This window comes from Camelus ferus, chromosome 11 (assembly GCF_009834535.1).
Source record: "Camelus ferus isolate YT-003-E chromosome 11, BCGSAC_Cfer_1.0, whole genome shotgun sequence".
In the NCBI taxonomy this organism is placed as follows: Eukaryota; Metazoa; Chordata; class Mammalia; order Artiodactyla; family Camelidae; genus Camelus; species Camelus ferus.
In genome coordinates this window covers 33,560,410-33,586,448 of record NC_045706.1, presented here as the reverse complement: position 1 = coordinate 33,586,448, position 26,039 = coordinate 33,560,410, and the positions used below count along the sequence as shown (strand labels likewise).

The 26,039-nt window shown below is 44.1% G+C and overlaps 1 protein-coding gene across 1 annotated transcript; it reads left to right on the top strand.

Annotated features, from left to right (window-relative positions):
• The first annotated feature begins 2,075 nt into the window (after nucleotides 1–2,075).
• LOC116667360 (anthrax toxin receptor-like) lies at nucleotides 2,076–7,229 on the top strand. The gene is made up of 4 exons (XM_032492069.1): nucleotides 2,076–2,359; nucleotides 3,596–3,634; nucleotides 4,742–4,822; nucleotides 6,972–7,229. Exons 1-4 carry the CDS (start codon nucleotides 2,108–2,110, stop codon nucleotides 7,197–7,199), a joined length of 600 nt encoding a protein of 199 aa, XP_032347960.1. The 5' UTR covers nucleotides 2,076–2,107; the 3' UTR covers nucleotides 7,200–7,229.
• Nucleotides 7,230–26,039: the final 18,810 nt, after the last annotated feature.

The window sequence follows — 26,039 nt, the reverse complement described above, 5'->3', positions numbered from 1 at the left end:
GGGGCAGATAACCAGGGGATGCAAGACAGGGGAATAAACTCACTAGGGAAGGACCAGCACGTAGCCTCTGCAGACAGGCACCTTGGGCAGCATTTCACAGCCAGCTCAGTGCTCTTAGCCCTTTATTGGGAAGTTGTCCCCCCACTCAGGTTTGTGAAATTCCCTGGAATGCTTCTATAAGACTCATGGAGTACAGCCAGCTATCCAGGTCCTGGAGAAATTCTGCTATCTCTGTGAACCAAGTATCGTTGAAGGCACGTGGAAGGGACAAATTAGAGAACAGACTTCAGAAACAGTGCTGAGGCTCTGCCTAACCTGGACACACCTGGCCACCCCCACTGGCCCAGGCCCTGTGATGGGGAGCTCTGAGGTCCATCCTGGATTCCAGCTGCGGTGAGCAGGAGAGGCTGGGACACTGTGTCCTAGGAGACAGAGTGCAGGACCTCTGGGACGCTCGGGTCCTCCAAATCGGGTTCCCGGGCACAGGGGTTGGGAGGACTGGACCAGCTGTGGCTGAGCACAGTCAGGGACTGTTTCCATGTTGGTGAAGCAGCTGGGAGGGCTCTGAACCCACTCCTGACCATCACAGCCCCCACCTTTTGAGCCTGTCTGGAGACACTGGCTGTCACTTTGCAGATATCATCAGCCACCCTGTGCCTCTCCTCCTTTCTCGTGCTCCTCAGCTGTTCCTCTGTCCTGACTTGCTCTGGTCTCTGCAGAGAGACTCTCTCCTCTGTCGGTGGGGAAGCTGTCACGGCCGTGGGGAGGGCGGGGGTTCATCTCGGGGAGAGGAAGCTGGGAACACAGGGATGCTCTCCTAAGACCCACTTTTCCAAGCTCCACATCATCTGGGCACCTTAGACCGGGGCTGCCCAAAGCGGACCACAGAGAGCATTAGGCTGGAGTGAGGTTTCCCCCGGGGGGAAGGACACCTGTGCCGAATGGCCACCGCCCTGGTGTCCAGTACCAGCTGGTGAGGGTTCCAACCATGTGACAGTCTCCCTGTGTCTGTCTCCCTTGTCCCTGCACATCCCCCTGCAGATCAGAGACTGAACCTACACATTTCCCACCAGGGTCCCACTCCCTGCAGCCATCCATCTGCAGGCACATTTAAGAGAGAACTCAGGAGCAGCCTGGGGCACCGGCCCAGCACAGGGTCCCCTCAGCCTGACTGGACCTCTGCTTTTGGCCGCCCTGTTTCCTGGGCACAGGCTCTCTCTGCCCACATCCCTGCCCTGCTTCTCTGAAGCAGAGCACTTGACTTAGGGAAGGCTGTGCAGTGCGCGAGACCTCGGATGCAGCACACGTGCCCGTGGTTATGAACAACAGCACAAGAACAGATCTCGTTCCTTAAGCCCCCACCTGGGCCTGGCGTGTGCTGGGACTGTCTGTGAGCGCTCTCTGAAGCTCTCAGGTGCCCGCCATTTCCTCACTGCAGGTGTGGGGACAGAGGCTCAGAGAGGTGGAGTAGCTTTGCTTAAGGTTGCATAGCTGGAAAGAGGGGGAGAGAGACTACAGAGATGTGATCAGGATGTCCTGCCTGTGTTCTTGTACCCCACCTCTCAGGGGGCCCCAGCCTCCCCTGCCTCATCCGTCTGTGTATCATAGCTCTTTGTGGTCCTCCCAGAATCCCTGTGCTCTCAGCCAAGGCAGGCTGTGAGGACTGGGTTGTCACTGCTTGGAGGACTGGAGTATGGGGGGAGCCACTGAGCCAGCATAGTGGTGTGGTCCATGGCCCAGGGCTCCACAGGGGCTCTCTGGGTACTGGCTCTGACCCCCTAGCCCTACTGTGGTCCCCCTAGATGAGGCAGCTGGAGGGGAAGGCTGTGACCGTGTTGTGGGGTCTACTGTGGGAAATGTATGTTGGTTGCACAGGAAGAGGTCCCCCAGGCCCACCCCAGGACTTTGGCGTGTGTGCCCTCTGCAGCTTTCGCCTACAGAGCCCACGACAACAAAGACAACAACCACAACGACAACAACGACCACAACAACGACCACAACAACCACAACCACGACAACCACAACCACCACAACGACCACGACCACACCAATGACCACAAAAATGCCAACGACCCCAACGACCACGACGACCACAACGACCACACCAATGACCACAAAAATGCCAACGACCCCAACGACCACGACGACCACAACGACCACCACAGTTACTACCATTCTCACAACAACCACAGTGACGACAGTTGTCACGGAGCCTGAGGTTGTTCCAGAGGAGGAGACCACAGTGGCCATTATTGTCACTGAGAGCCCGGTTCCCAGCAGTCCTCTCTTGTGCCTTGCACTCATCCCATCCTTGCTCATGATCCCGTTGCTCCTGGTCTGCATCTGCTGCTGCAAGAGGGTGAGTGGCCCCTGCCCGCACAGCCTGTGACAAGCCCTCATCAACCTAGCGGACCATCAGCCTGAGACACGTGGACCAGACACATGTGTGACCCAAGATCCTGCCAGTGGGTTCCCATCAGCGCCGGGTCCTCATACCAGCAAACAAGGCACAGACTCTGCCTCCCATCCCGGGATAGACACAGCCTGGGCTTCCAGGGGGCCGCCTGCCTCCTGCTTTCACAGAGAGGTGGCCTATGGGCTGTCTCAGCCTTATGGAGTAGGGACCCCAGGCCCCCTGAGACCAGAGCTGCCTCACAGCAGTCAGGCTTCTGGGGTCTCAGGTGGACCAAGGCTGGAAGGGCTTTTGCTCTTGGGGGAAGAAGAGGGGTCTGCAGGGGCACTGATGGCCTGAAGGGAGGAGGATGCTAACATCAGGGGAACTGTGCCTTTGAAAACAACATGGTCCCTTTCCGTCACTCCTTCCTCAGTCATTACTGTGTCACCAGGATGTGCAGGGCCCCAGAAATGAAGCAGCCCCACCCCTGCCCACAGGAGCTCGTGGGCTGTGGCTGGTCTGGTATGGGAACCTGGGAGGCACTGAGGGTAAATGTCACCTTCGGGGGTGTGGCAGGTCTCCTGATAAAGCAGGAGAATAGCCAAGGGCAGAGATTGGCCTGGGAGGGAGGGAGGCAGAGGCACTGACTGGGTGGGTTTGCAAGGACACAGGCCAGAGAGCTGGGTGAGGAAAAGGAAAAAGCAGAGCTGAGAAAGAACACGCAAACCAGCAGAGGAGCCAGCAGGTCAGGTTTCTGCAAAGGGGGAGAAGTGAGGAAAGGACGGGGGGAGAGGGGGTGGACTGGCACCCCTGAGGGCTGGGAGGCCGGGGCTGCAGGGGACGGAGGTGAGGGGAGAGGAGGAAGGGGTGGGGGTGTTCTCTTGTCTTCATATGACATCAGGGCTGTTCATGAAACTCCTAGGGGGGCCTCTACTAGGGACCAGCTGCCTTAGTCTGCCTGTCTTCCCCTCCACCCTGCAGGGAGGGACCGATTCCCCTTTGATAACTGAGGAGCCTGAGGCTCAGGAAGGTGGAGCGTGTTGGTTACAAACCCCTAGGCAAGGGACACCCAGACCGATACCCCAAAGCCCTTGTTCTGTCCCCCTGCTGCCGCTGAGCAGGGTCCCCTCCTGTCCTCCTGGCTGAGCCAGAGCCCCACATGCCCTTCCAGCCTATAATTACATCTTTTTAACATTCTAGATCGTCAAGGAGCCACCAGCAACCCAGAAACAAGAAAAGGTAAGTGGAGTATTTGGTACTGATGTTGTCAGCATGCCTGATGCACACACTGACCTGCACAGAGAGGCCTCCTGCCGCCGATGGGGAGACGTCCTCCCCTACCTATCTTGGCAGAAAGAAGGCATGACAGAGGGTTATGGAGGGGCCCAGGTAAAGAAGTGCCACTGAGACAGTATTCCTGTACTCCCAGCATGGCATGATCCAGGGTCTTTGTCACCGAATCAGCAGCGCGGCTTAGCCTTTTTTGGAAACTACTATGGTCCCTCCTGAAATAAATGGGCTTTTTGTCAATTCCCAAGGGACTGTTTGTAGGATGAGCCTTCCCCAGGACTCCAGAGCATCCTTTTTGGAAAAGTACCCTCAGGTTTCAGGGATCTGGTCCCCCTTCTCCAGGCTCTGATGTCCATCGGGCTCCATTTCCTTGTCTTCATCTCCGTGTCATGTCAGGGGGAAGGTCTTGGCTGGGGGTGGCCTTGAGGGACATGGGGCTGAGGAGAGGGGAGGGAGGAGGGCATTGAGCTGTGAAGGGGGCGCAGCCCAGGTGAGCACAGGGACCAAGGGACAGGGGAGCAGGCTGTGGCTCACCAGGGTAGGCGCCCAAACCAGGGCCCATAAGAGGCAGTTGGAGCAGGGGCATGGTGTCCCAAGAAAGGGGACCTAGGCCTGAGATCTGGTGGGAAACAGGGTCCCTGCCCAGGCTGGCAACTGCACTGGTTGCAGTATGGCCTGAGGATGCTGGATCTGTCAGAGTCAGGTGAGTACCACCCTGTCCCTGCTCGTGACCCGCCACCCCACCCCCACAGCCTCCACCATGTGACACCGCCCCAGGCCCAGCTTCTCCAACAAGGGCAGCTCCGGGAACCAAGGGGACAGGACAGAGTTTGTTGTCCTTTAGAGAAGAGCCATCTTTGTGAACCAGAAGGGGTTGGCTTTTTTTTCACACGGAGGACTCTCTCTTACTGTGCCCATTGCTGCTCATTTGTCCCTGATTCTCCAGCAAACATTCCCTGAGTGACCAGAACTTGACAGGTGCTGGGGCCACAGATGTCATGTGTCTGCAGCCAGGAGCTGCCAGACAAGGAAGCAGACAGGGTTTTCTCTTTCTAGAAACCATGTGCCATACAGCCATGTACCAGGGTGATCTTTCCCCACTGTGAGTGCCAGGAAGACAGCACAAGACCAATGGAGGTGAGCAGGGCCCTTGGGGATGGAGGGTTCACCCCCTCCAGTAGGAGGTGTGAGGAGAGGGGAGCCAGTTCAGACCACACAGGCTTGGGCCTGGAAGGCGTGGCTTGGATGGAGACGAGCTTTATGGGCACTGGGCTTTGACCATTTGTAACACAAAAAATTCAAAGACCCTCCCTATCCTAGTGGCCCAGGACAGGCCAAAGGACTGAGGGCTCAGGCACTCACCACGTCCAGGTGTTCCAGCACCAGGGTCTCCCCCTTGGATCAGGCCCAGAATTCTGGATATCGGTGGCTGGCTCACAGCTGACAAGTCCCTGGTTTGCACAGAGGTTGTCATCAGCTCCAGCACTGATTGAGTTGGGTTTCAGTAACTATCAGGTGGGTGACTAAAAACATACCAAATCAGAAACAGCATTACGTAGGTCAGGGAAGAAAAAGAAGAAAAAAAAAGAAAGAAAGAAAGAAAAAGTAAACTTCTGAGCCACGTCCTAACCACCATTAAACCACCAGGAGGTTCCCCAGCTCCTGCTTGGTGAGGGGAGGAGAGCGCTCACTGCTTGGTCCTTGTGGCCCCAGAGATGGGTGACCAGATCCACAGGGAGGAGGGGCCTGAGGACACTTCCTTCCCTGGGGAGTAATAGGCCCATTCTGGTGACTATGATCCCAGTCCGGCAGGGGGCAAGAGACGACACGGATGGAGAGGGTCCCAGTGGCTGGTGGGAGGAAGAAAGAACCCACTATCTGTGCCCAGGTTTGCCCCCCCAACCCCCCTACCCCGCATTGCCCTCCCCCTGCAATACACCCCCTGCCCCAGTCCCGCCTCTGTCCATGGTCCTATCCACTGCTTCCTCCTGGGAGCTTCAATAGCAGCTGGAGGGCCAGAACCATGTCTCTCCTGACAGTCAGTGTGGGGCACAGAGAAGCCACATCAGCCCTTCCGGAGAGGGAGGAAGCCACCTGCCTGGGGCTTGTTCCTGATCACAGGGCCAGGCCCCCACCCCCGTCCCCCTGGGTCCTCTTTCTTGTCTGCTCTTGGTCCTCTGGAGGAAACTGGTTTGCACAGCAGTCCAGTCTTTTGTTGGACTGGACCACGTGACCCAGTGGTCAGTGACAGGCCTTCCATCAGTCTCCCTGCAGGCCATCCAGGCCAGAAGTCAGGAGCCTAATCTCAGCCACCACAACCCCCCCCCCCCAGTTGTCACAACTCCCCAGAGACAGACAAGTAATGATAAAGTCTCAGAGATCAGGCTTCTTGCTCAAAAAGAAACACGATTTCAGGGTTCATAAGAAAGACTGAGTAGGAACAGTCATTTTTGTTGGAAATGAAGTTAAGGGGATCCATAGACAAGGCAGAGCTTAGGGTGAGTCTTAAAAGGTGAGTAGCAGGCCACTAGGCAAACAAGATAAAGAAGGACACTCCAAAGAGAGGGAATAGCTTATTTAAAACTTAGAAATATAAACTAGTTGTTCCAGGAAAGAGTTTTATCTGATTGCCTGTGTCGTAAGCAGCCCAGAGACGCTGTCAGCTTGTCAGTGAACCCAGGCTCTGTCACACCCAGGACTCTCATCTGGGGACAAGGGGAACATGACAGCAAAGCCAGGGATAGTTGGTGCTACAAACAGATTATGCTGTCTCAAAGGGTCTGCATCCATCTCTACCCAAAACAGGGGACCGGTGTGTGCTGCTGACTTCACAGTCCATCACCCGTCTGAGGGTGCCCCCACCTGCCCTTGCCCTGCAGGCCCTGAACCTAGCCTGAAGGTTGTGGTGAGGCTCATCCCTTCAGCACACACTCGCCAAGAGAGCCTTGGTGCTGGTGTTAAAGTGGGTGTCAGGCCTTGGCCTTGCTCCCCAGGCTCCCAGTCTAGCAGGTAACAGACAAGTTCAACATCAGAGCAGCGAGAGTCAGAGTCAGAAAAATGGGGCTCCCTAGGAGAAGGGAAGGCAGATGTCCAATGCCTAAACAGAGTTTACAAATAAGAGCATAGTCTTGAGGCCAGCACCCAGGGAAAGGAAGGGCATCAGAAAAGCCCACCTTGTGGAGCCTGACAGGTACTGAGCCTCATCCCCTGAGCCAAGGAAACCACAGCCTTCGACTCTCAATTCCAGTGGCTTCTCAGCAACCCTTTCTCTTTCCTCTTCACACAGGGGAGAGGCATCAGCTGCACCTTAATGGAACGCCACCCCTCGCAGATGCTCTATGGCCCAAACATCTGCCTTCCACCCAGCCAGGAGCGCTTCCCCCTCAACAGCTGGTGCTTGCGTTGTCAACATGCTCCACCCATATGCTCTCAGCCACCCTCCAGGATGCCACTACTGATCCCTCCCCGTGCCCTGGAGCTCTGCAGAGCTACTTTGTCACTCCCACCCCCATAGCCCAAAACCCAAAATACCAAAAATACAAAATTGTTAAGAGCCCCTTTTGTACTGATTTGGACATATATATTGTGTCTTGGTTTATAGTCAAAAGGAGTTGGAATTTGCTGCTGATCAGCAAGAGAGTGTTACCTAATGAGCATTGCTCCACTGTATGAGAAGCAACTATACTGCTCCTTCCAGGACAAAGCACCCTGGTGGCCTGTGGATGTAGGCATGATGAGTCCGTTTCCCCACAGACAGGTCCTTATCTGTCACCAAGGGATGAGATGCTTGGGGTTTTACCCAAAATATGCTCTTTCAAAAAAGCCCCAAATATCTTTGATGTTTGAATACAATCTGGTGCCCATTACTCACTTGCTGTTACTTAATCTCCTGGACAATTTACTTAATCTCCTTGTGCTTCAATTTCCTCCCTGAAAAGATGTGGATAATAGTGTCCTCTACAGGTTGCCTTGAGGGTGATAGTTAACTGCTGCAACATGCTCAGCATAGGGCAACACTTCTGGTAAAGAAACCCATTTGTTAATGTCTCCCCTCCCTGCACCTGGAGAGGAGAGGATGATGAGCTCAGAGATATCAAGAAGTATGTGGTGAGGACAAGGGTGTCAGAAAAAAAAAATCATGACTGCGCCTTTCAGCTCTGGATACCAAGATGTGTAGTTGGCACATGTGAGAATTCTGTGTAAACTGCTGACCACATGTGGGTTAACATCCAAGGCCACCACTCATGTAATCTTCAAAACATCATCAAAAAAGTTCCTAATGCCTACTACCTCCTTCAGAAATGTTAGTTCCCTTCTGTTACCTTAATATTTCTCATAATATAAAGGCAATTCCTAGTGCCCAATTTTCCAAGCTTTCAAATCAGCTCCTCCATTGACAGAGACGGACCTCCTAATTTTTCAGATCCCTCCTGCAGAAGCCTTAGAAGACGTAAATTTCTCCTTACACACTTCTATACTAGAGGACTATCAATAGACAAGAATTCACTGTGAAAATCATAGAACAGGTGTAAAGATGAAGCAACACCCTGGACCACAAAGTCCAAGAAGGGAAGAAGAGACTGCTTATTCAGATGTGCACATACCAATGCAACAAATCAGGGACCATGAAGAATCAAGTAAACATGAAATGATGAAAATAAATAAATCTCTAATAATTGTCCCTAGAGGAATAGACATCTATGAACTGTCTTACAAAGAATTCAAAATAATCCTCTTAAAATAGTTTAGGGAAAAACAAGAACACACAGACAAACAACTATATGAAATTCAGGGGAAAAAATGCATGAACAAAATGAGAAGTTCAACAAAGAAACAGAAACCATCAAAATACTAAATAGAAACCAGAGCTGAAGATTACAATGACTGTACTGAAGAATACAATAGAGATCTTCAGCAACAAACGAGCAAGCAGAAGAAAGAATCTGAACTAAAAGATGGGTCACTTGAAATTATCCTGTCATAGAAGTGAAAAGAAAAAAATTAAAAAGAGTGAAGAAAGACTTTGAAACATCAATAGAAATAATAATGAATTTGGGGGCCCCATAGGAGAAGAGAGAAAGAGAAAGTATATTTAACCGAAAGGGTTGAAAACTTATAAAACATGGAAAGAAAGATGGACATCCAGATTCATGAGGCTCAAAGGATCCCGAATAGGTTGAACCTCCAATGGCTACAGCAAATTACATTGCAAGTAAATTGTCTGTGGTCAAAGACTTAGGGAAGTTTGAAAGCAACAAGAGAATAATGAATAATCACATGTAAGTCACAATCATGAGACAAGATGGATTTCTCAATAGAAACTTTCCAGTCCAGGAGAGAGAGAGAATGTATTCAAATATAAAAGAAAAAACCTATCAAACAAATATATGGTACCCAGCAAACCTGTTCGTCAGAAATGAAGGAGACATTGAAAACATACGAAAACCAATAAAGCTGAGAGTTCATTACCAGAAGACTTGCTGTACAAGAAATGCTGTAGGAATTTCATCGAGCAGAAATAAATGGATAATAATTAGCACTGTGAAAACATAAGAAGTTTCTCAAACTCTTCCAAAGAAATGAAGAGGCGGGAACACTCTCAAAGTCATTTACAAGGCCATCACTATCCTGAATCCAAAGCCAGAAAAGGACATTACAAGAAAACTACAGACCAATATCCCTGGTGAATATAATGGAAAATTTCCCCCCAAAATACTAATGAACCAAGTTTAGCAGCACCATTAAAAGGATCATGCAGCATGACCTAGTGGGATTCTACCCTGAAATACAAGGATAGTTTGACACGCACAAAACAATAAATGTCATACATCACATTAATAGATTGAAAGAAAAAATCATACGTTCATCTCAATAGATGCAGAGAAAGCATTTGACAAAATTCAAGATCCATTGATGAATACAGACATGAGCCATTAACTCCCTAATATGACCGTTCACACAGCTTTTGTGAAATTATTGAATGTCTAGGGCAACCTTGAAAATAATCTTTCCACTTAGAATTCTGTGTCTAACTGAACTGTTATTCAAGAGTGAGCACAAAACAGATATTTTTACATGTACAGAACCTAAGTTTAACATCGTCACAACCTTGTTGCTGAAAAACCCACTGACTATTGAGAATAACTGTGTACTGAAAATCACAGGGACGACCACCAATTTGGAGAGTTTTTCTCTTGAAAAGGATGGAGAGCACGAAGTAGGTTGGTTAGGAAGAGTCTCAGAGGGTAGAAAAGTCTCAAGTGAGTTTCAGCCTTGCAGATGGGGAGACTTGGATCCATCAAAGGAGACTGAGCTCTCCTACACACAGGCCGGCATCAGTATCCTTGCTGAGCTCAGCTCTTGGCTGGCAGCAGGTACTTGCCTCTGTTTGAATGAGGGGGTGGATTGTGGTGGTGGATGGTGGACCCAGAGCACCCTCCTCTTCAATTATACTCCCTACTGTCAGAAATCTGAGTGGTGCATTTTCAAGACACCCACTATGTACATGGACTTGACCTAACAGTTAAAGACAGAGTTATCAGATTGTTTATAATTCTAGGTATATACTTTTAAAAGGAAACACATCTAATACATAAGAACAATAAAGAGTGGACTGTAAAAGAATGGATAGTGATATGCCAGAGATGCTGGGAAAACCAAAAGGAGGCTAGAGTCTTCAACAACAACGACAAAAACAGCATTAGGGCTAAAGAGGGTAAGTTCCTAACAATAAAGTTTCATTTTTTACAAAGCTACAAAATTGTTAAACTGGCATGCACTTACGAAAGGAAAATTATAACTGATGAGAAATTGCCAAATCCACTGTTATCCTGAGAAAATGTGAACAATTATCAGTCAAGACAAAATATTACTTAAACTGTAGAAGATTTGAACAGTACAATAAACTTGGTATAATGGGACTGGAAAGAATCTTCCACTCAGTCATGTATTAAAATAAGTCCCCATAAAAGTGAAAGAAATAAAAGTAAAAGACCATATTCTCTGATCACAATGCAGTTCGTTTGGAAATCAATGACAAAAAGAAATTTTGAAAAAATGCATACAGCTGAAAATGTAAAACCATACATGTAAATAATTGTGGATCAAAGGATAAATCAAAACTAAAATTAAAATATTATCAGATAATAATTGTTACCTGTGAAAACACATGACATATACAGTGAAAGAAAAACTTAGGAAATTTGAGGCTCAGAAGTTTCATATTACAGAAAAAAAGGTGAAAATTAATGAGCTAATAATCCAGCTAAACATTTTAGAAAAAGAATTATAAAATACTCAAAGAAAATAAAGATGTGGAAGAAAGAACAAATACATTAAATAGAAAGCCAAAATTCAATAGGGAGTAATAACAAAACCAATTGTTTGAAAAGTTTACAAATATAGATAATACACTAATGGAATTGATCAAAAACAAGACAGTGTTTCCCAACCTTTTTTTTTTTTTAAATGAACATCCCAGGAGCTTTTTAAAACATTTTTTTCTTACACCCATGCCCTCTCATGAAATTTTAGTACCGCAGATCTACTGTTTATCACTTGTGTGCTGTGCCTCATACTTCAAAAGAGAAAGGCAATTTTTACCCCCTTGGGGCAATATCCTCCCTGTTGTGAATGCATGGAATAAGAAAAGATACAATTAAGTTATAATAGGAATTACAAAGAAGGTATAAATAAGGACAGCAGAACCATAAAAATCGAACATATTCTGAAAACTTTATACCAATATTCATGAATAGATGTTCAAATTCCAAGAAAAACATGATACTTGAAATGACTGATAAAAGAAAAAGAGCACTAAAAATCCTATGTGTTAGTCTGCTCGGGCTGCCACAACAAAATATCACAGAAGAGGGGAATTAAACAACGGAATTCCTTTTTCCCACAGTTCTGGAGCCTGGACATCCAAGATCAAGGTGTCAGCAGAGTTGGTTTCTGATGAGCCCTCTCGTCCTGGATTGCAGGTGGCCGCCTTCCCTCTGTGTCCCCAGCTGCCTCTTCACTGTGACCACGTGGACAGACAGCTATGGGGACCCCTCCTCTTCTGATGAGGACACCAAACCTGTAGGATTAGGGCCCAACCCTTACGACTTCATTTAACCATAATCACCTCCTAAAGGCCCCACATCCAAATGCAGTCACATTAAGGAAAAGGGCTCAATATATGAATTTGGGGAGAGATGCACAATTCAGCCCATTGTGTTTAGTAAATAGTAAATAGTAAATGAAGTGTACCAGTAGTTTAAAGACTTCCTTCAAAGAAAACACCAGGTATAGGAGATATCATACCAAATATTCAAGAAGTGGATTATTGTGATCATGTTCAAAGTTTTTCCAAAGACAACATAAAACACTTCCAGATACATTTTATGAGGCTGATATTACCTAATATCAAATTCAGATAAGAACAGCACAAAAATAGAAAATTACAGGCCAGTTCCTCTCATGAGCAAAGGCAAACAAAACAAAACAAAACCAAACCCAATAGTAATTGCTAAGACAATGCTTTATTTTTGTTCTACATGTTGAAATATCTATTTTAGACCTATTAGAGAATGAGTTTTAGTATATATCAATCCTTTGTGCATATAAAAGAAAATAAAACAAAATAAATTGGTTAAAATACTTCTAAAAATTTGTACATACACAGTGTGAGTTTTTGAATCACTTTTGACTCAGAGTTGTTAATGCTCAATGTTGATTCACAGAGCAGAGACAGGCCATCCCCACTCAGCCCTCTCTGATTTCTCATCACAGAAACTGTGAGCATAATAAAATTGTTCATTTGTTGCCCTTCAGTTTGGAGTGGTTTGATAGCAGAAGGTAACAGGAATGCCCCTCATTCATAAGAGACTTTGACATTCTTGCTGGACCTTCTTCCTTTTCTGGATCCTTCCATCCACTGGGTCACAGGAATGACCACTGCCACAGTCTGGACTCCCAGGTCCTTGACCTCCTTCGCGACAGTGATGTCCTTATCTAAGCCACCACAGCTGCCCTCTTTCAGCCGACAAAAAATTTCAATAGCTTAACGCCACTTCAGGGCAACTGTAATGATCATTTTTTAAAAGGAATTTGATCAAAATTGTTTAAAAACTCACCCAGGAAAACAGTTAAGAATTTTTGAAGAGGAAAATCAATATGTGAAGATTTACCTTCCTAGACTCCGCCAATTAAAATAACTAATGTAATGGGCCCATAAAATAATGGCCCCAAGTCAAACGAACAGCAGCTGGAAGAGATTGTATAAATGAAACGGAGGCTCACACTGCTAATGGCGCATGTTTGAGCATCTGTGTGTGCATGAGTGCTTGGCTGTGCTTATATACGTTTAATGATTCCTAACATGGTTTTGTAAAATTTGGCAAGCTCTTGAGGAAAAATATAAAGGCGATTTCATGAGCTACTAAAAAAATTCCGAACGTTTTTAAAAGTTAACTATTTTATATAGGGCATTTTCAGGCACAAGGAAAGAGATAGTATTAACTGTAAAGAAGAAAATCGTATTGTCCAGTAAAAATCTCCAAACTCTATAGCTGTTTTGAGCTGACAGCAACATAGCTCTAAAATTCTTTGAATTTCTAAAAGAATGTGGTAATAAAAAGTGAAACTATCAAAAAAAAGTTAACTATTTTCAAAGCATTACTATTAATAACTAGAATAAAATACAAGTAAATAAATACACAAGAGCCAACAGATGATGAATGAATGGCCTAGTGTCTTAAATGCTCCAAGCCTTATCTTTCTTATCTCAAAAACAGGAATAAAATAATAAAATAATGCAGTTATGAAGAGAGCTAGGTTTTTGATGAGGCTAAGGGAATATCCATGTGAGCCTGAATAGTCCAAAGGCCAGAAGTCCTGGAGTCCCCCTGACAGATCCAATGCGGGTGCCTACCAGTTATTCCATCTGGTGGTAGTTGCCACTCCAGCCTCAGTGTAGACAGGGTTTGGTTCTGGCTCCTCGTTCTATCTGGGATGGACATCAGGAGAACAGCAGCATGTCTAAGAATCTCCCATGTTCACTGTTGCCCGTCTCCTCTTCATGCTTCTCCGGGAGGATGATGAAGATGGGGACCCACTCTTTGCCTCCTGTTCTGGAGAAGAGCTTATCTGTTGGGTCCTCACCGTGATGATGTACCCTCCCTCCTCACAGTTGGAAAGGGAACAAACTTAACCCCCAACCCAGGAAAGTCACTTATGGCATTATATTTCAACTTGTGGCATCTCAGTCTGTGTTCCTATGGGACTTATTCTTGAGGAATAAAGAAGACGTGGTGTGTGAAAGCATCTGGCATGGAAAAACGAATGTGGAGCTCTTAGGAATGAAGAAAGGGAAACTTAAAGAAGAAGGAAAGAAGACAAAATATCATCTGAGGTGGAACATGCCTGGAATGAGGTGGTGAACAGGAGACAAAGCCTTGGCACTGCAGTTGATGGATGCCATGGGGAGACAAGTGGTCAGCAGCTGGCACCACCCCTGAACCTCGGTCCCCATAGCTGGCACCTCTTCCCCCCTCAGTGACTAGCACAGGTGGCTCCTTTCAGCATCACCACGGACCCTGCAGCTGGGTGGGAAGAAGCTGAGGATGACAAAGGCCCACCCTTTCCTGGCTCTTGTCCTACCTGTCACCCAACAGAACAGGATGGCTTATCAATTATTACCCCAAAGGCGATGCAGCTATAGGAAGGACACATAAAGTAGGGATGGCCTGTCTGCTTCAGAAGTCATCCTACGTAGGCCCGGTTTATGCTAAAAACATCATGGTCTCTAACCTGTGCCTTAAAATATGTGAGGAGTACAAAAGGGGAGACAATCAATGAGGGGGATTTATTCTGGAGGCGATTGGCTTGCATCACGGTCCAGCTTTTTGTTGGACTTAACAGTGTGAGCTGGCGGTCTATGTGACAGGCCTCTCCTCAGTCTCCCTGCAGGCCATCCAAGCCAGAAGGTAGGAATTTGACCGCCTCCACCCCTCAACTGTCACAACTCCTGGGGACTGACAGATAATGAAAGAGTCTCAGACCTCAGGCTTCTTGTTAGAGGACCTGCACCAGGAAGACAAGTTCCTGGAACATATGGCTTTGAGAACAAGTGGGACTTATATCCAGGAGAGCTGGAAGGCTGTAGGAAACTGAGATTTCTAAAGAACTAACACACAAATTCACCCACTCCAACTCACAGCACAGAGGCAGCAGTATGAAAATTGCCTAGGTCATATACAAAGGAGATTCGTTGACTAATTTTACGTGGAGTGCCGAAGGGGCAGGAATCTGTTGGAACACTATCTGAGGGCATAAACTCTTGAAGGTGCCACTTTTTAAATTCTCCCTCTGCCTAGCTGGCACAGCACACAAATGAGTGCCGTATCTGACATGCACCATCTACCTTGTTAACGTCATTCACCCTATCCCAGCATTCCCCTGCACACCTGTCCCAGCTGGTGCCTCCTCAAAGCAGCTCCCACCATGCCAAACCCAGCAGGTGGGCTCACCTGGGACTGATGCTGCCCCAGAGGGGCTCCCACCTCTCTACACCCAATTTTTGGCCTCACCCAGACCAGCACCTCCCTCAACTCCCACTCCAGAGGATTAGACCCACCTACCAGCACACCTGCAACCATTGCAACCAGGAGCCCCGGCCAGCCTGAGCAGAGCCAGTCTCATCCACCGTGGTGCCCACAGCAGCTGCAGCAAAGTCTGGCAGAAAGCCATGCCAGGGGCAAGCCACACTCACCAGTATGTCAACAATTAATAAAAGCTTGCTTTGAATAGAATTTTTAATATAATATAAATATTTATTAATGATAAGATATAATAGCAATCTATGAACACACTCAAAGTCCACAAAATAGCTCTACAGACATAGACATAGATAAATGTATATACTTTTGCAGTGAAATGATTCATATACATGCCTTAAGCTTTCAAAATGTCTGGCCTTGTACTTTCAGAATAAGAGAGTGTCTACGGAGCCAAAACAAAACGTCAGATTTTTTTCCTTTATATTTTCACTTCCCTTTCACCTCTAAGCGGGGGGGTGTGGGGGTGGGGGGGACATGTTTCTGGTTCTAGATAAATTACATGACCCTGGGGAGAAAATTTTTTAGCAATTACATAGTAAGAGGGGAGACAATATGTTTATTTTAATGATTTTTAATTTAATATGGTACATGTTTTCAGAGTAATTTCCAGGATTTACTGGAAATTAATAGAGCTTTGTAAAAATAACGAAATACCCAGGTGAATAAGTGATTTGCAGTCATCTGGGAATTTTGACATTTCAGAGCCTGAAGAGTTTAGAACAACAATTCCTCTCTTCTCAATTCATAAGAAGCACTACATTTTTTTTTTTAAAGAAGTGAAATTTGGGGGAAATGAAAAGACATCTTTCAAGATACTGATAGAGCCTTGGATTCTGCCAACCCAGAAATGGGATTGGGGATGAAACACAGAGCCAGGCTCATGAGAGGTGATTAACAAATTCTTGTTGAATTTAGTAGCTTAACTTCTGCCATGGAGCCCTCGATGAACATGCTGTCTGCTAGAAAGCTGAGGGTTTTGGTCAAAGGTTTGTGCTGTTGTTGGAGAAAATTTGGAGGATCCCTAGGTGTAGCGAGACTTCATGATGGCTGTGTTCTATAGCCTAAAATAATTATATCACAGTGCTGCCTCTGCCAGTTAGTATAAAGGTCTTCGGGGAAGAAAAGGGATCTTTAAGTTTCTGCGCAAATTGTCCTTAAAGTCTGCAGTGTGTTTAGAGAGCACTGCAAAATGCGAAGTGTTCGTTCAGTAATCAGAGGTGGCAGCAACAGTAAGTGCAGGCTGACCTCATGGAGGTGTCTTTTGTCACTTCCACACTTGGAGAGGGGACAGTGGCTCACCCGAGACGAACCTCGGACAGTCTTAAGCAGAGTAACTGCCCAGCGAAGACGTTCCTTCCACCCTGCAAACTGAACTCAGAACGCCAAAGGATGTATTAGAAAAATGTGGGAGTGGAACAGAAACCGAAAACCAGGCTACAAAACTGTACTGTTTGTGTCGGTTGTTTTGAGGGGTGCTGGTCATTAGGTAGTGGCCATGGCTGATGGACGTCTACGTGGTGTCGTCGTGTTGAACAGAGACAGCAGTCAGGCTTACTTCATCAGTAGCTGATAATCAAACAGCGCTGTTTCCTGCATTGGGTGTCACCTGCTGGAGACTGAAGAAGGTTTGTTTCCAGTGTGGATATGACTTTTTAAATATGATTTTTAAAGTTGGTAGTAACATAACCTCTAAGACAGTGATTCTCAAAATTTAGGTTTTTAAGGAGAAGATTTTTTTTTTTTTTTTAGTGCATTCTGGGACTCCACTCCCAGAGATTCAGATTCAAGTGTGAGGAGAAGGCCTCAAACAGGCATTTTAAGCAAACTCTCTGGGTTGTTCTGGGGCATATTGGCCTCCACCACACTTTGATACTCTGTATTCTGAGCATCTCCTTCTATAAACGTCATCTGACATCTGAGATGTTACAATTACTTAAGCTTTTGTGCTGGGCTGAGTTATTGAGAACACAGGATTCTATTTTAAAAAAGAAAACTGTCTTCGACCTACATCATTTCTAGAGACCAAAAAAAATTGAACAGGACTGAAAATAACTCAATCAAGATTTCCTTTCCAACTATCTTTAACAATGGTGATGGATTTAGAAGACAAACTCTCCTTAATATAAATAATAATCGAGACAAAGTGATAGCTCATTTAAAAATTAGTTATTGAAAAGAGGTTTATTTGCTGAAACTAAAAATTATATTACCACTAAAAATTAAAAACCTAATAAAAATACTAAAAGCCAAATACCAACATTTCTTTATACCTCTTTTTCAAAATTTAGTAATTGAAAGATTAGTTTAAAAAATCACATCAAGATGAACTGTTTTATGAGAAATATAAATTTTTAAAAGTAATATCATTTAGGTCATTTTTTTGAGACTCCACATAAAAGTGATATCATATGATATTTGTCTTTCTCTGTCTGACTTCCTTCACTTAGTATGATCATCTCTAGGTCCATCCGTGTTGCTGTAGAACTTATTTACAAAACAGAAACAGATTCACAGACACATAAAATAAATCTATGGTTGCCAGAGGGGAAACAGAAAGAGAGAGAAGTTAGGAGTTTGAGATAAGTAGCTACAAACTACTGTATACAAAATAGATAAACAACTAGGTTCTACTGTATAGCACAGGGAACTATATTCAATAACTTGCAATAACCTATTATGAAAAAGAATATATATATTTATGTATAACTAAACCACTATGTTGTATACTAGAAACCAACACAGCATTGTAAATCAACTATACTTCAAAAAAAAAAAAGGAACATCAGAGCTAAGAAATGTAAGTTATTGACTAAAATAGCAATTATTTCAAATCAATTTAGAGAAAATTGGTGTAGAAATCAATCATTGTTTCATTTTGCAAAAAAAGAATTTTGGCCTGGGTCTTCACAGTGACAAGTCAGTATTTTGTTGACTCAAGTATTTCTTCCTGGACAAGATGAGATACATATTATTTAACCACATCAAAGTTCAGTCAATAAGCTTTTGTTTGCTGTTTGTTTTCTATGCACTCTACAATGTACAAATCTGGTATCAATGTTTGTGCAGAGTGTGGTGGAGGTAATGATGAAAGAGAAGAAGAGAGAAGGCCAAGTAAGGGTGTTGACATTAACTGAATAACAAAGAAGGAAGGCCCTTAAGCGAGGACCTCAGACCAGCCAATGTGAAATTTTGAGTCTGAGCATGAAGAAATCTCATTGAGATGAATGACAGGAGGCGTCAGACATGGCGCCTGTACACAACCCCTTTTGGAAAATAGAAGCAAAAATCTGGGCCATGGGGACTCAGAGAAGCCTTGATTTTTTTCCAGATGGCCATCTCAGGATTCTTGATGACTGGTACATGATCATGTTCCTCTCCAAGCCTCAATCTTTTCTGTAAAATGAAGACAGGAATCCTACCTTGTTCATTTTCTGGGTACCTTAAAGGAGGTCATGTACTGGAAGAATCAAGCCCATGAAAGGCTTAATCCCTCAGAGCTGTCATTGTAATGAACTCTTTTCTGTGTAAATATCGTCTATTCCTATGTGATAACTTTGTGAAGGGCAGGCTCAGAGCCCAATTCTTAGAATCACAGAAGCTCAGTTTTGAAAGGACAGTAAAGGTCTCTCTATCCCAAGTCCTCCCTCTTCATCCAGTGCCAGGTCAGAACTGTTTAAGAGTTCAAAGCAGGATAATAATTTGGCACCTTTCTAACTGATATTCCCTCAACAGTTGTTCAACATTTCTTTAGGAATTTAAAAATTAGAATAAAAGCAAAAAGGATAATTTCTACTTCTCATACTTGGTAACCTTGCTTTGGGCAAAGCTTTTAGCATAGTTTTGCAACTTACCACTTGAATGATCAAAATCAACTTCTGAATTGAGATGTAAGACTCCACTATTGCTTCCAAATTCTCTTTTGCAGCAGTGGATTGATGAGTGGCTGCTGACATTAAAACGTGAGCAGTAATTATTGAATAATTAACATTATATAATGAGTTAATGAATCTCTACATCTTAAAGTTGGCATGTCAGTATATTTGGGATTCACTTGGCATCCAAAAACTAGGCAGAGTTTGGCGTTTTCTTGTTAAAACAAATCTCAATGTCATATACCCTTTTAAAAAGGTTCATTTCTTATACCCAAGGGAGGTTATGTCTTGGTAGTATCTTTCTCGATGGCCACTAAAACAAATTATGCCACAGATGAAATGGTCCCTAAGGTCCTCTGAGAGCAAGCATTATAGCAGACAGGAACCCTTACAGCTTGATTTTGCCAAGGCAGTCATCATGGTTAATTAATGACCACAGCCATGACTGCCACGGACAGCTGAGGTCAGGCATGGACTGTAGAAACACAGGCTAAGGAGTGGGGAGAACTGCATAATTAACTAAATGTTCAGGGCACAACCAACAAAACTCAATTGTTCTCGACAACCAAGCCATTTTCTCTGCAGTTGCTAAAAGTTGCGTGGGTCGGATCTACAGAGAATTGCCTCCCTTCTCCATTTCATTTTGCCTGTCTAAACATTGCATAAATAACTCCTTGATAAATTCAATGTTGATGTTGGCGCATGAACAGACTGACAAGAGTGACTGCTTGTTTCAAAATTTATAAATCCAGTAGAAATAGTAATCAAACCCCAACGGAGAATGCTTAAAAATAATCCTGTTTAACATTCATTCACCATCCCATTTCACTTGTCTAATTTCAGCCCACACACTTGTGGAGCTTCATACAAAAACATTCTTGGCCTATATTTAAATAATGTGACATTTGACAAACTGTTCAACTGCTGAATTTAAAAATACACTCTGCGTAAATTATGGTTTTAATATAAACTCCAGATCCATCACTTGCTGGATTAAATTGGGGCTGATCTCCTCCCCAATACACCCTATACACACACACACACACACACACACACACACACACACACACACACACACACACACAAAACGTAAGGCTAGAAACATAGTCTGAGAACATACCATGAAAAAAATTTAATATGTAAGGCTAAATAAACTTGAGTAGTTAATGGAAAACAAGTAATTTAAAATTTAAGTTTTCTTTCAGATTACAGTGTAAGTGTCTCTTAAAGATACACAAGAAGACGTAGACCACCTGCCTCACTTACGGAACGTGCTAAAATAGACGTAATTCATTAACCGTGTCATGGCAGCCAAATGGCGTGAATTCTTTAGATGCCGAACCTGGTTAAAATAGCAATGGCAAATTTCATGAACAGAGTGATGGAGAGAAGAGAGAAGAAAAAGTCTAACGTAAAAAAAAGTCCAGTGCTTTCTAGTTGCTTTAAAACCTAAGGGAAATTTTTAAACTCGTCTTCATAAGCTATAACTGCAAAAATTTAAAAGGAAACCCATTTGTTTAAAAAACTAAAACTGAGACAAATGGGGCTGAGGCTGCTGACATTTATTTTTGCTGGTGTTTATTATCTATCCTTGTAACCACGTCAGCTTTGGGATACACAGATTTGACTAAGTGCGCCTGGTTGTGTCTAGAAATGTGATAATTCAAGGAATGCACAGCGAAAAGATGGTGGAAAAGCAAACACAAAAGTAGAATATTTTACAAAACTGAAAAATGTCACCAGCTAGGTTAAAATAAAGAACATCCAATTAACATACATAATTTCACTTTTGTGCTATATAGTTCAAGGAGTTTTTCAACTTTCAAATTTGATTTGTGTTTGAAAAACAGCTTTATGGAAACATAATTCACATACCATTTAATTAATTCGTTTAAAATGTATAATTCAATGATTTCTAATTGAGTTGTACAACCACCGCCTCAATCAATTTTAGAATATTTTCAACACTAAAAACAAAACCTCATGACTTTTAGCAGTAACTTCTCATTTCTCCAGAAGCCTCAGCCCTAGGGAACCACTAATTGACTATTTATTTCCCTGAATTTGCCTATTCTGGACATTTTATGTAAATGGCCTTTTGTGACTCTCTTTCACCTAACATAGTATTTTCAAGGTTCATCCATGTAATAAGTATCATGGATGACTTTATCTCTTCAGGCTGTTTTTTTTCTTGCCTTTTAGTCTTTTATTGAGAAACAGGTTAAAAGGCCTTTAGTATGAGGTTTATGGTCATCTGGCTAGAGGTGGGCTGTGTTTAATGTTTCTTGTTCTGATGTCCTTTTTTTTTTGGTGGTGGGGGTAGGTAACTAGGTTTACTTATTTTTGGAGGAGGCACTGGGGATCAGAACTCAGGACCTCCTGTATGCTAAGCATGTGCTCTACCACTTGAGCTATACCCTTCCCCTGCTCCCCTGTCCTTGCTTTTGACTCCTCTATTGACTTTGGGTTTCCCTAATCACTTCTAATTGCATAGAGTCTGCAATCCATTGCATCTGTTATACTATAGACCCCTATTGCGGTGGTGTAAGATGTGAGGAGAGGAAGCAGTCCGTAATCTTATGATTAAATCTGTCTTTTAGTGGACCTGTGTTCCAGGGCTGTGATTTTCACAAGCATTTCCTAGCATTCCCATTCCCGGTTCCCCTCCCCAGCTGCACCCCATCCCCCGTCCTGCCTTAGATGAACTAGGAAGGCAAGAGGAGGCTAAAGCTGGGTAATTGCTGTTCCCCCCGGAGGTGAGATTAAATCCCTGATAAACTCTTGTCTCCTGGGAAGCAGCCCTTTAATACGCCGCATGTATTTCAAAATGGTTACTTTCCTTTTCACTCTGCTGGAGATACAAGGGATTTTTCTTGGCTCGTCACCGTGAGAACCTGGTGGGGCTCCTGGAAATACAACCCATGAAACTATGGAGACCCCTGCTAAGGCTGTAGCCCCCAAAACATTCCTCACTCTTACGTTAGTCCACACTCAGCCTCCACCAAGTTGTCAAAAATGACCATTTACGTAAATTGATTTCAGCTGTGATTTTCTTTATTTTCCTGTCTCTTCAGGTTTCTAAGTGGTGGTTTGCCCTCTGACCTCAATTATCTGATGGGTCCAAGAAAAGTCTTTCATTTTTCAATTTGTTCAGCTTTTTTCTTGCGAGGATGGGAGCAATGAATCCCAAGCTTTATACATGTTGGAGCTGAAACTTGAAAGTCAAAAAATTTCTAAAAGCTTTCAGGAAAGGGGGGCGGGGGTGGGGGATGGTCACATACAAAGATCGGGAGCCAGAAGGGCATCAGGTTTTCTCACAACCGTAGTGGATGCTTGGCAGTAATAGGGCTATGCCTTCAACCTTCTGAAGAAAAATAATATCTAACCTAAAATTCTGTACCTTGCCAAACGATCAGTCCGGTGTAAGGGTGGAATAAAAATATTTTTAGAAAGTTTTAGACATGCAGGCACTTTAAAAAAAAGCTACCCTCATCACCCTATCCTTCTTTCCTGGGAAGCTGCTATGCTCAAAATGGTGAAATAAAACAAGAAAGAAAAGACATGGGTACTGCTATTTTTCACAGTCTTGTGGAACTGTTAGAGCAGGCAGATAGCTAGATATGAGCAGAGAAAGGGGGACACAGACCAAATGGCAGGAATTGGGCAGAAAGGAGGGGCACAGGCCAAATGCAGGAAACCACACATCATGTAAGCAGCAGGGATCCTTGGGCAGAGAAAGAAAAGCAGGAACCTTAGGGCTGATAAGGGATCATGCCTTTTGGGATGACAAGTGGCCTGGAGAAGAACAAAGATAGGTGAGAAAAGGCTGGAATTTCTAGTGTCCAAACGTAACCTTTTGCTCATTATGCCTTCATTTCAATAAAATTAGCCTTGCAGATCAGAAGTACCCATCATGCCCGACGCCATGACACTTCTGATCCAGACTAAATAAGGACAAAAATCCCTCCTCCCTTTGGGAAGGTGGAGTTGGGATGATTATCAGGGAATACGACCCCAAACCCTTCCCTCCCCAAAGAATATTCCGCCCGTTCATTTTTACACCCTATGTAACTAACTTGCCAAAGAAACTCCGGGCAGCCGCTCATCTAAGCCTGCCCGCTCTCCCCTGAGAGTGTACTATCCATCCTTTAGTAAATCCTCACTTTACCTCTTTTTAACGTCTTGTCTCTGAGTTCTTTCTGGGACGGGACAAGAACCTGGAACACCGGTTGCGTCTATCGGCAACAGAACTATCTGACTTCTTAGGTTACGTGCATGTAAAGCTTGTTGAAATTAAAAAAAAAAAAAAAAAAGAATTCTCACTGGGGACTGGTTGAGAATTGTTTGGTGACATTAACTGAAATTACTTCAATTAATTCTAGTTTGGAATGTGAGTGAGTTATATAAAGAGGCAAAGAATTTTAGTAAAAATTTGCTTTTATATTTGTATTACATGTGATGAATACTTGTAAGCTAGCCTTTAAAAAAAAAAAGGCTCTCCACAAATAGTGACATTATCAATATACAGCTTTTGGAGAATGAAACAAGCAATTGAGTCCATTATGGAGCAGGTGCTATGATTTGGTTAAAAAGAATCCAGTGTCAATATCACTCACAGATTCAAAAGTGCTGTGTGTCAAACTTGGAGTGCTCTAGAAGCTACTAAATGACTCTGGTCAGGACAAAGGTACTGGTAATGAAAATTCAAATAATATTGTTTCAGCAAATGAGTGAGTAGGAAAAAAAGATACATTACTAAATTAATATATCATTTCATGTAACATATGGTTTTAAATACATATGTAAACTAAATTAAACACTCTAAGTTAAAAAAAATGGATTAGTTATCAAACTGCTTCACCCCAAATCTTTCGTTTTCATTAAGAAGGTGGTAATGAACGAAAGCAAGATGAACTTGACTGTCACTCCTCAGAAGCTGAGGCCGTAACTTAATTCATATTTGTATTTCATGCCCATCTGACCAAGGAAGTCTTTTTCTTTCCTATCGCATCACTGTGTTTCTTTCTCTCATAGAAGTTATTACTATCGGATTATTTTCTTGTTTATTGATTGGTCTATGTGCTTAAAGTCAATTTCCCTCACCAGAATGTAAGCTCAGTGAAAGCAGGGATCTTGGTGTCTTATTCACAAGTGAACGTGTCCTAAATGTTACCCAGTGCCTCCCAGATCACAGGCATCTGATCAAAGTTTAAAAGATGAAGGGTGAATGAGTGAGCACCTGGTAGACCCAGAAGAAAATGTGCATTAATTAAATCTTCTTCAACAAATTTGGGAGGATCATCTTCTAACCACCGGGAGGAAAAGTGCCTAGTCTCTAAACAGTTCTCACCAGTAATGGAGTTTATGGTGATTGCTGGTGTTGAAACCTTCCTACTCACTAAACACTTTGAAGCCAGATCAACTCTAGTTTCATTTTACTGGAAACTCTCTGATGACCCCACACCGACTGCAAAAAAGACCATCTTTATCATGGAATACGAGTCCTTCCATAATCTACCTGTTTTCTCCTCTCCCTGTATCTGGTTTCTCTCACTGACCACGCTCCCACTGAAGCAAACAGAATCCAGTTTCCTGAAAAAGCCAAGCTGTTTCTTCTCTCAATCTGCTTTCTCTGCTTGGGAAGCCCTCCCCTCCTGCTCCGCTCGGTGGTCTCTACTTGTTGGTTAAGACTCGATGAAAACTAGGGGCAAGGATGTAGCACAGTAGTTGAGTGCATGCTTAGTATGCAGGGGGTCCCTGGGTTCAATCCCCAGTACCCCCATTAAAAGAAAAAATATATATATATAAATAAACCTACCCCCCTCCCTACCAAGACTCTATGAAAACTTTCCTTACTCTCCTCCAGGAGAGGGGACCACTCCTCCTTCAAGTGCCGCTTTCCACCCTCATCTGTGCACTTTGGATAGGACCTGGCTCGTGGCTACTCCTAAAACTGCATTCCCGCCACTCTCTCCATTGTTTGCTCTAAGCACAGCAGCCTCCTTACAGCTCCTCAAAACCTCCCGTCACATTTTTCAGGAGTGAAAAAAATTTCCCCCGGGTATTATACACGGTGTGTTCTCAAACTTCATTCAACTCTGCTTCAACCTCACCTCCTAAGAGAGGTTGTCCTTGCGCACTCTAACACAAAAAGTGTCTCCACTTCTCATTTTCTAAATAGAACTACCTCCCTCTCTAGCCCTCCTACCTCACTTTTTCTCTTTGTAGTACTGACCTAACATTATATTATGTAATTAGTAATGTGTCTGTCTTTCCTTCTAAAATATAAGCTCTGTGAGGATGGTTCTTTGTTTTGCTCACTGCTGTTAAGTATTTGTGAATGAATGAATGACACCTGTGATACTTAATTGCACATGTTGGATTAAGACTTCCCTCCCCCACTGCCTGACAGCAGGGGTTGTATTCTATTCCACCTAGCCTCCTCAGCTCCTTCCTGGCACAAAATAACTTCTTGATAGTCCTTGTATGATCGAATGATGTCAGGTATAAATTACCTGTGACAATGATTCCCAACAAAGGGACTTTGAATCCATGTATACTACATGAGTCGAAACACAAGTAAATATTTCCACAATCCCCGTATCTGAAACTCGGGACCAGATGTGTTTCAAAATTCAGAATTGTTCCCTACTTAACCCCTAGTAGGGGTAGTACCCTGTAATCAAACACATTAATAGCTTTGCCACAAAACATGTGTAGAGTATTCCAAAGTGTGATCAATAATGTTCAGATGGGTTCCCCACATTCCAGAAGGTTAGAAATCACCAATTTAATGCATTAGTTTAAAAACATCTAGTTTTTTCAGTACAGCAAGCATTCATGAGGCATTTACCATGTGTCAGCGCTTGTGCTAAGCTC

Excerpts from the sequence above, each read along its gene's own strand:
- LOC116667360 (XM_032492069.1), top strand. The coding sequence starts at position 2,108 with ATGACCACAAAAATGCCAACGACCCCAACGACCACGACGACCACAACG. Across the intron at positions 2,360-3,595 it reads GCATCTGCTGCTGCAAGAGG|ATCGTCAAGGAGCCACCAGC; the intron begins GTGAGTGGCCCC and ends TTAACATTCTAG. Across the intron at positions 4,823-6,971 it reads ACAGCACAAGACCAATGGAG|GGGAGAGGCATCAGCTGCAC; the intron begins GTGAGCAGGGCC and ends CTCTTCACACAG.